Source organism: Branchiostoma belcheri, unplaced genomic scaffold (genome assembly GCF_001625305.1).
Source record: "Branchiostoma belcheri isolate BF01 breed outbred unplaced genomic scaffold, Haploidv18h27 scaffold1, whole genome shotgun sequence".
Classification (NCBI taxonomy): Eukaryota; Metazoa; Chordata; class Leptocardii; order Amphioxiformes; family Branchiostomatidae; genus Branchiostoma; species Branchiostoma belcheri.
Window position 1 is genome coordinate 3,282,053 of NW_017802379.1, and position 9,696 is coordinate 3,291,748.

Consider the following 9,696-nt stretch of genomic DNA (forward strand, 5'->3'; position numbering starts at 1 on the left):
GAAACCTACAGTGGACCTCACTTGAAGACAGAAGAAAGATGTCTAGACTATGCATGATGTACAAAATGACTAATAAACTGGTGGATGTCCCAACTACTAAGTACCTAATACCAGCCCAGAAGAGAACAAGAAATAGCCACGCATTCAAGTACCAGAGTTATCAACCAAGGATTGAGGTGTTCAAGAATTCATTCTTTCCTAAAACTATCGCAGAGTGGAACTCACTGTCACCAAGTACAGTAGGGGCACTGTCAATAGATAGCTTTAAACAATGTCTAGAGCTAGAAGTTCAAGGGTTAGGTGTAACAAGTCGATCGGTGTAATATAGCCAGCTGCCGCCGCGCCGCGTGCCTGCGAAGCTGGTGTGTTACGCCGAAAGGCGGTTATACCGGCTATACAGATACAGATACAGATACAGAAAAAGGTCTCTGAGTGGCATTGCTGCACAACTATGGCCCTCTGTGATGCATGGCGGATTTATTAAAAGATCTGTCCTTTAAATTTCATCACCCACCATCGTCTGATTGACAGCAGCAGCGACCGTCCTTGACTTGCGGAATACCTCAAAACTGCAGCGTGTCAAGTTACATGGCGTGATGACCGAACGTTCCTAGCCTCTACCAGGCTTCGGGAGGCGGTCGCCAAGAGTAGAAATCTGCCAAATACAGAGATAACATGCCAGGGGAGTTGGTCCGCTAGAGAGTACAGTTCCAGTGCGGCAAAATGTACTCTCTAGCGGACCAACCCCCCCCGGCATGGTATCTCTCTATTTGGCAGATTTGTACTCTTAATCCAGCCGCCTCCCGAAGCCTGGTAGAGGCTAGGACGTTCGCGCTCAGCTGACGACATCCGTCTAAAAGTAGGACGCCCGCATGGTACCGAACAGCTGATTCTCATGCCCGCTCCACGGCTCCGAAATTTGATCGCAAACAGTTTTGCATTTCCAAGTTGGCCTGTCAACGAAAGGGAGGACCATTTACTAGTAAATTGTGTGTCCAAAATATCGAACTACCGTATAGAAAAGGACCTCCTCTATAGCTATAGTATATTAGTAGCTGACAAGGCTATTATTATAAAGCTATTAAGAATTTTAGAATCAATGTGTTATACGGGTATGGTTCTTGTCAAAACTCCGTTAGACCTTTTTGTTTTTCACGTGAATTTGAATGTGGAAGAAATAAATTTGAGAGAAAGTTGAACTGCGTTGTCAAAATTGATAGCTGTAGGAAGAAATTACGACATTACAACTTCACATGTATCTGACAGTGTGCCACCAAGCAGCAAATATTTTTGCTATGGATCAATTTACTACTGGCATTATGCAAGCCTTCTATTTTAATAACGGCCCTTATTGCACATTTTATCCAACAGTATGACAGTATTTGGTCATAAAATACAGACCTTTTCTGTTCAGAATTTTTATTCCTAAAATTGTAGTCAAATGAGCCCTTTAAATCCACGTGAAGAGACCATGCTGAACCAGTCGTATGTCAAAGGTCATGTAGCCGCTCCAGCCGGTCTGCTGAAGACAGGTTAGTCTATGCAAATTACCCCTGTCCAACCCTGGAGGTTACACTGGCTAAGGACGAATACACCTCCGTACAGGAGCCGTCCGGAAATACCATCATCTACCAGGTAAGTCGTGATATTTCTGTGTTCTCGCGTTTGTAGTTATAGTTCACATCGTTAGGTTACTGAGGCTATGTTTGGAACTGCATAATATTTGTGATACCAGCATATGTTTCCGCATGTATGTGTACAGAACCTATATCCCTACCAGGGCAAGTTGTCTGGTGTCTGCTTCAAATGCAGGGTAAGAATAAACACGTTGATCACTTATGGGGGCATGGGCATGTGGTTTAATGGAATTACACTTGTTGGAAGTATTTATTGTTCTGAGAAACTGGTCGGAGTTGCTTCATATGGCGGCGTGTGTTTGCGTACTTACCCGGTAGTGGAGCAGTCATGTGTGTTTAACAGATTACAAATAGCTGCAGCCGGTCCGACGGTATGATCAGTGAAGCATAGGGCCGCCCAGCCTAGCTTGGGACGTCGCCTTCAAGTCTTTTGAATTTGTGCAGACATAAACAAATTCAAGCACTGTCTGGTGTACGAACTACACTATAAGCAATAGCTAGTATTATGATATAAACAAAGACTCTTAAAAACTTCGTGGCTCGAGATCAGTAAGGTGTTGTAACGTACTTATACTTGTTGCTGATTGTCGAGGAAAAACAAACAGTAGTATCAGTATTAGAACCAAATTAAGCCTTTCCCAATATCCCCGCAGAAGACCATTTCAACATTTCTGTAGCCTCATATTTTGTTTTCCTCCCATGTGAACGTGTTATATAGATATCGTTTAAAATAGATCCATAAACTTATCAGACTGATAGCGCTAACTACTCATTGAACTAATTATCAGGCGTTGGTTAGATTGCGCAGTAAATGTTGACATGGGCTTTTGTATTTACCAACGATATTTGTTTACGGCGCATCTCCGTGAAATAAGGGATTTACCATACCTCAGCATTTAACTCCGTCAATGGGTTGGCTTTTATCTGTTCATAAACGATAAAAATATGATATCTGTCGGTTTATACGTCCAGCTATCAACTCTCATCATTGTAAAAACCACAACACGGAATAACGTTCGATCACCGACAAAGAGTTTGTGTCTTTAAGAAATTCTACTACTGTGACGTTGTTGTCACCGATCTTGTCACCGGTCTTTCTTGGTCCTTTGTGTTCAGTACAGGACCCCCGCTGTGCGTGTTTGCAAGCATTTTTAAGGTGGGGCGATTTTTGATCCCACGCCGAAGGAGAGGTTGCGCAGATGTGAGTTTTACCTTTCCACTTCAGACATGGCCGATATTGCGTAAGTGCCCATTTCAAACAGAGTCACTGAAATGAACGAAGACAACAAAAAAGCTGCTAGGGGGACAAAACCTACACCACTTACCCCTGACAGGAAAAATCTACCTGTCACCAAAAATCCAAGGCCATAGCATGTGCAGAACAAAAGACACAAAAAACAGATGTTCTGCTGCAGTACCAAGGTCAGCCACCAGGAGGCCCATATTTGACATTGAACGTTGTCTTCCTACGAACCTACCAACATACCAAATATCCTAACGATCCATAAAGGCGTTATGAAGTTATGTTGACTACAAATGTGCAGAAACACAGACACACACGCACAGAGAGAGAGAGAGAGAGACAGACACACCAAAAACAATACCTCCATTTTTCATGGAGGTAAAAAAAACACAGGCATGTCTGATTAAATTCATGGCCATTTGTCAGCTTTACGAACACTTTTGAAAAACCGCGGACTACTGTCGACATGTCTGATGTTCACCGTACGGTCACCAGGATTTAACATCTGCAAATATTTGGTGACCTTGACAAACACGTGCGCTTCCTTCCCGGCTCTTCTGATCACAAGTTGAACAGTTTTCCACATGTTCTACAGATTTTCCCGCTACGTACACGTAGCAATTTGTTTGGACGCGCCACCAAGTCGGTGTATGGATGGAAAAGGAATGTATTTCCTACCGACTATTTGATTGAAACCACAGTTTTAATAAGCATAACCTTGAAATCTAGTGCACTTAAGTCAGAAACTACATTTCAGTGGCAGCGGCAATGGAGAAGCGACCGAAAAATATGTTTGGGGGCGTCATTATTTACCGAGCTATTCAAATTATACACTGTACCCCTCCCCCCCTACAAACATCCACATGTGCACTATATAAAAGTTAACCTGACAACAAAATCATCATCGTACCACAAGCAGTCTGTATCCATTGTAACAAGCATAACCAGAAAGACAAGTCGTTCAAGGCATACGGATCGATCGAATGCAGAAACTGCTTATTGCACAACTATTACTATTACACGCACAATTAAACAATGTTGAGAACATCAATCAAAGGTCTAGCAGAAAGAAAGAAAGGATGGATCCTTGACAAATTGGAACACCTGTTTAACTTCTTGAAAAGGTCAAACAGAAACAGCCTTTTTACTTCTGTTTGACTCTTTTTGAGTCAATTCTCAATTGGAGAACCTACTTTGGATAACTTTTCTGGAGATTTTGCATGGGTTTTTACTCCGATAAGTAGCAACATTCTATCTAATAACATCTTTACGAGATAATGATTATGAATATTTTCGTTCATAAACAGTTACTGAAGGAGAACAAAGATGGCGGACGATGAGAAGTCCGCCATGACACCTGCTGATGACGTCGAGGTCAAACAGAAGTTGACCTTGCGGGAGAAGCTGTGTTACGGAGTGGGCATGCTCACAGGGCCGATGATGATTGACGTACTGGGGATATACTGTAACGTCTTCTTGGTGGAAGTTGCTCAGGTAAGAAGTTTTATGCCGTAAGTTTAAACTGTAATTTCCCAACACAAGAATTCGGAATAGGACTTACCCAAATTTTCGACAGTACAATTCCAGGCTCAGTAGTCAAGCAATGAGCAATCCACTGCTTCCGTGACGAAGACGGGGGGCGGTACAGACTTTCTGCAACTTACGATCCACTGCTCACCGAGTCATGCGTGTTATCTGCATAACATTGACGGAAGCGATGGATTGCTCATTCCTTCACAAAGACTGGAGTTGTACAGTCGAAAATTTGGGTAAGACCAATTTCTTGGTCTAAAGACCTGTTGTGTCTAAGTGATTTAGACATCTTTTTTTAGTGACTGTTCTTTGTGATTGGTCCGTGTATTTTGGGGATATGGCTGTAAAAGTTGTTAAAAGTAGCTGTGTATGTATATGTACTTCTACCTGTACTTGCTTTCACGATTTGAATAAACAGTGTTAAAAAAAAAGACCAATTTCTTGTGTTGGAAATTAACCATTACAGATTAAACCTACGGCATGACGTCTTCTAACACAAATGATCTTTCAAGGTAAGGTAGCAATAGTATGATAGCTAACGTTTCGAACTTATTGGAGTCCTTAGGAAACAATTTGAACTGAATGAGACAATAAATACATTTTTCTTTTCCTCTAGATTCCACCCCTCTTTGTATCGGCTATTGTGTTCACCAGCAGGTTTTGGGACGTCATTGCTAACCTGATCGTAGCAAAACTTATCGACAAGACCAACACGAGATGGGGGAGAATGATGCCCTGGTAAGATGTTACTCCTGTCTTTCGTTGCTTCTATTTAATACATTTTTCTAGGATTTGATGTTGCATTAGTATAACTTTGTAAGAAGAAGAATTTATTGTAAACGAAAGTTTTCTCCCTTCAATTCGTCAAATTCATTTTTATGAAATAAGATTAATTTGTTTCTTTACTACCTACCTTAAGACTAATATATGAGCCCATAGTTTGAACATTTTAAAATTCATTTTGACGTGTGAATTGTTTCTATTGGTCGTTCTGGAAATAACATTGCCATATTTGGACTGTCTGTGCACACAGGGTCCTGGGAGCGGGAATCCTTCTCGTTCCCGTGTACTTCCTGTTGTGGTACGTGCCAGATTTTGGGACGAACGGGAAAGTGACGTATTACTTCGTCCTGTACCTGGCCATGGTGCTGCTACAAACGGTAAGTCACAAGACTCACCTTTAGTGTAACATTTAAGCCTTTATCGTAACCCTTAAGCATTTATTGTAACCTCTAAGCCTTAAGCATAGCCCTTAAGCCTTTAGTGTAACCTTTAATTAATAAGCCTTTAGCGTTATCCTTAAGACTTTAGTGTAACCTATAAGCCTTTAGTGTAAACCTTAAGCCTTAAGTGTAACCTTTAAGGCTTTAGCGTACCCCTTAAGCCTTTAGTATAAACCTTAAGTCTTTAGTGTAACCTTTAAGCCTTTAGCGTAACCTTTAAGACAAAATCATGACGTTCAATCGAAGAATAGGGACAAATTGTCAAAACTCGGTCCTGTAATTATTTTTCCATTTATGCATATTTTTCCATCCATGGATTGAAGTATTGGTATATATTCTTCCTGTAGTCGCATAATGTTCCATACCGGACCCTGGCCATGTACATGAGCGAGGACCCGAAAGAAAGAGATGCAGCTACGCTTTTCAGTAAGTCTTTCTAATTTCTCTCTTTGTTATTGAAGGTTTACAATTATCCACTTGGACCATAAGGAAAGTGCACCAAGTGGGAAAACATAGCTTGTATGTGTTTGCTTGCTTGTTTTTTTTTTGTTTGTTTATTTATTTATGAATCGCTCTCATTACTGTGATATATGAGATGGAATTTTTGTGCTTGTACAGGATCGCTGTTTGAGATGGTTGCTATCGTGGCGGGTGTGGCCATCCATGGACAGATAGTGGCGGCGTTCGACCCCAGACTGGAGCAGTGTAAGAACGTGACGAACGGCAACAGTACCGTCACTCTGCACTCACTCGAGAAGGCGGTGAGTTAAATATGTTACCGTCAGCTAGGTAGCTACATGTTAATGAAAATTGATATTTAGTCAACGGCAATTACATTAGGAAAATGCTTGAAAGGTAACATTCTAGCATGAAAGTATTGCACTCGCGATCGACACTTAGTACAGTGTGTTTTTATTTCGTAGAGCCAATGGTAGATCAACATAGCTTTTCTTACAGATCCCAATGCATGTTGGGACTGTGGGGAACGCAAAGGCAAAACCATAGTGCTCCGCGCGTCTCACAGCATGCAATGATCGAGATCCATGACATTTTTCAAAAGCTGCCTGGCTGGGAGCTTTTGAGGGGGTCTGCACGAAGTATCTCTGAATAGAGCCCTCTCCTACTGACACAACTATTTCTACCGTAGGAGACTGGCTACATGGTGGCAGCGGGTTCTCTCTGCGGAGTTGCAATACTGGCCACGGCCGCTGTGGTTTTTGGCGTCAGAGAGAGAAAAGGTATCGAAGACTTTCTTTCTGAAAACTTGTTCAAAGACTTGTAAGGGCAAAAAAACTGAAGATGTTGTATTAAAGATAAAACTATTTGATTCGCAATAAATTCTGAATTTTATGATAATGTTTGTCGGTGTAGTATCAAGAAAGTTCTTAAGTCTCTAACGTTATATCTATAACCGTTAAATACATTTCTTGGATACTTTTAGACGAATGCTATAATACAATGCATCTACTTGTACATTTTCAGACATAGTCCAGGAGCACGCGGATGCTCCTGATGAACCCTTCCTGAAGAGCATGAAGGAAGCGATCATATTTCGGCCTAATGTGGACTGTCTGGTCGTCTGCTTCTGCTTCGAGATGGCCATGCTGGTGAGTGCAAACTTACTGGACATTCATTTAAGTACATTGGGAACTTAACTTCGAATTCGTCCAAAGTTCGTTATTATTATTATTATATATATTCCAACCAAACCAACATTGACGAAAGTTTTTGTACACATTTTCCAGACTCTAGAAGGAACGTCGGCCTTATTCGTGCAATACTCGCTGGACTTGGTGGACCATGTGCAGAACGTTCTACTAGTTTTTGTGGTAAGAAAGCTTTATCTTGAAATTGAAGATTCTGAATTATTTGCTCTATGTCAATGAAATCGAATAAATGTGCGAAAACATGTACGTACATAGTAGTTACACGCGGACTGTACTATAACAGTTTTATAACTATAACAATCTATCAATCTGTTTATCCTAACGTTAACATTTTATTCTGCTGTTTGTTTTAGATCTCCGTCGTGTTCTTCATGCCTGTTGTAGACGTCTTGGTCGAGAAATTCGGAAAGAGAAAAACTTTTATGGTCTCTTCTTTGGTAAGTCTAATTTTCAACGGTTGTATCAATACTTCCTTCCATTTTGCGTTGCACCACTTTTGAACACTTTGCTGTTTGGCCTGCTATGGCAGTAGGCCTTATACATGTGGTTTGTGCCATTTCAGGCATCCATCCCGCTGTACATCGCGTGTCAGTTTCTCCCTGCCCGGAGTGTAGCGGCGACCTACCCCGTGGTCATCCTGCTGGGGTTCATCGGCGCTTCTCCTGTCTTCATTCCCTGGTACGTATAGCTTATTGGATGTTATCGGAGCATTTTAACTTCACATTTATGCAAATTAGGTCTTCTATATGCAAATATAGGCAAATTATGGTTTATATCTGTGTGCGTTTGTGTTTCTGTAATATTCGCAAAATCACGTACAAGGTCATTGCTGCAGCATTTGTTGTCTAACGGACCGAAAGAATTACAGTAGTATGGGTAAAGGGGTGAAGTCCGCCATCTCTCATGTCTTGTTTCCCACCGATGTTCCGTCCCAGGACGATGGTGACTGACGTGGTTGATGACTACCGAGTGAAGACGGGGAAACAGCTGGACACCATCTTCTTCAGCCTGAGCCTGTTCGCCTTCAGATTAGCCGCCGCAGTCGCGCTGGGACTCACGGCAATCGCATTAAAGTAAGGTTAAACCTAAACGATATTTCAATTTACTGTACACTCTACTCTACTCTACTCTACTCTACTCTACTCTACTCTACTCTTCTCTACCCTATACTATACTACTCTTCTCTTCTCTTCTCTACTCTACTCTGCTCTGCTCTGCTCTGCTCTGCTCTACTCTACTCTACTCTACTCTACTCTACTCTACTCTACTCTACTCTACTCTACTCTACTCTACTCTACTCTACTCTACTCTACTCTACTCTACTCTACTCCACTCCACATGACTAGGTGAGGTTTGATGCTTAAAGGGGCGTGGGAGAATGTGCTTGAATTCTCCATCTTTTACTGAACATTTCTGTACAGAATCGGCGGCTACATAACGGGTTACTGCGTTCAGCCGGCCGAAGTGGGGTCTACTCTGAGACTACTCATGTCCGTCGTCCCAATCGGCCTCACGCTCATTGGCCTGGTCTTCCTCTGGCGTTATCCAATCACAACCGAGAGACAGCAGAGAAACAAGGCAGCCCTGGAGGAGATGTGAGTCTAGTTTTTCTATACCTGTAATGTGATTTTTTTCTCGTTTTTTTTCCCAAAGTATACACATTATGCACCTTTTATGTATTAACCTCATATATCATAATCTTCATATTGTCAATATCTATATAAGATAAAGGGGGCTTATTTACAATCTTCTTTGTACTTCTACTTGTCTGTACTTATCTGCCAAAGAATACATATTATGCACATTATATACGCCGAATTATACACATTTTATGTATCAACCTCATATATTATAATCTTCATATTTTCAATATCTACATAGGATAAATGGGACTTATTGACGATCTTCTTTGTACTACATGTACTAATTGTCTGTACTTATCTAACATGATCTCGTTGTTCCTGACTACAGGAAGAAGGCCAAAAATCAAGAAGAATGTAAAAACGGCAAACTTCCTTCATCAAACGACGAGAAACAGCAAAACCAGCGTCTTCTGGACGTGAACAGTATAATAGACGCCATAGACGAGTCTGCGCGAGACACTGACTATGATGCTGACTTCGCCCTATCTTCTGACGTCGATCTTTCTCACCTGGAAGACTCGGCAAGAGACACAGACTACGAGACAGACTTTGGGCTGGCTTCTGACGTGGACCTTACTCTTCTCAAAGATTGCAAAGAAACAACGTTGTGATATATAAAAATGTTGATATTTCAGTTTTCTGTAAGGTACAAGAAAATTCATTCCGATTTTTGTAATGTTTGATTTTTAACAGGTGCTAGTGTTTTGCTTGGGACTCAAGAAATAGATTTGTATGAACATTAAAGTTTGG

General features: G+C 41.4%; 1 protein-coding gene across 1 annotated transcript; it reads left to right on the top strand.

Moving 5' to 3' along the window:
* The first annotated feature begins 1,468 nt into the window (after positions 1–1,468).
* On the top strand, positions 1,469–9,672 carry LOC109468243 (sodium-dependent lysophosphatidylcholine symporter 1-B-like). Its single transcript, XM_019766502.1, has 14 exons — positions 1,469–1,635; positions 4,188–4,374; positions 5,030–5,151; positions 5,447–5,573; positions 5,984–6,062; positions 6,255–6,397; positions 6,784–6,874; positions 7,119–7,243; positions 7,382–7,465; positions 7,657–7,740; positions 7,866–7,981; positions 8,239–8,376; positions 8,725–8,898; positions 9,275–9,672. The coding sequence occupies exons 2-14, from the start codon at positions 4,207–4,209 to the stop codon at positions 9,555–9,557; spliced, it is 1,734 nt and encodes a 577-aa protein (XP_019622061.1). The 5' UTR covers positions 1,469–1,635; positions 4,188–4,206; the 3' UTR covers positions 9,558–9,672.
* The last annotated feature ends 24 nt before the right edge of the window (positions 9,673–9,696 follow it).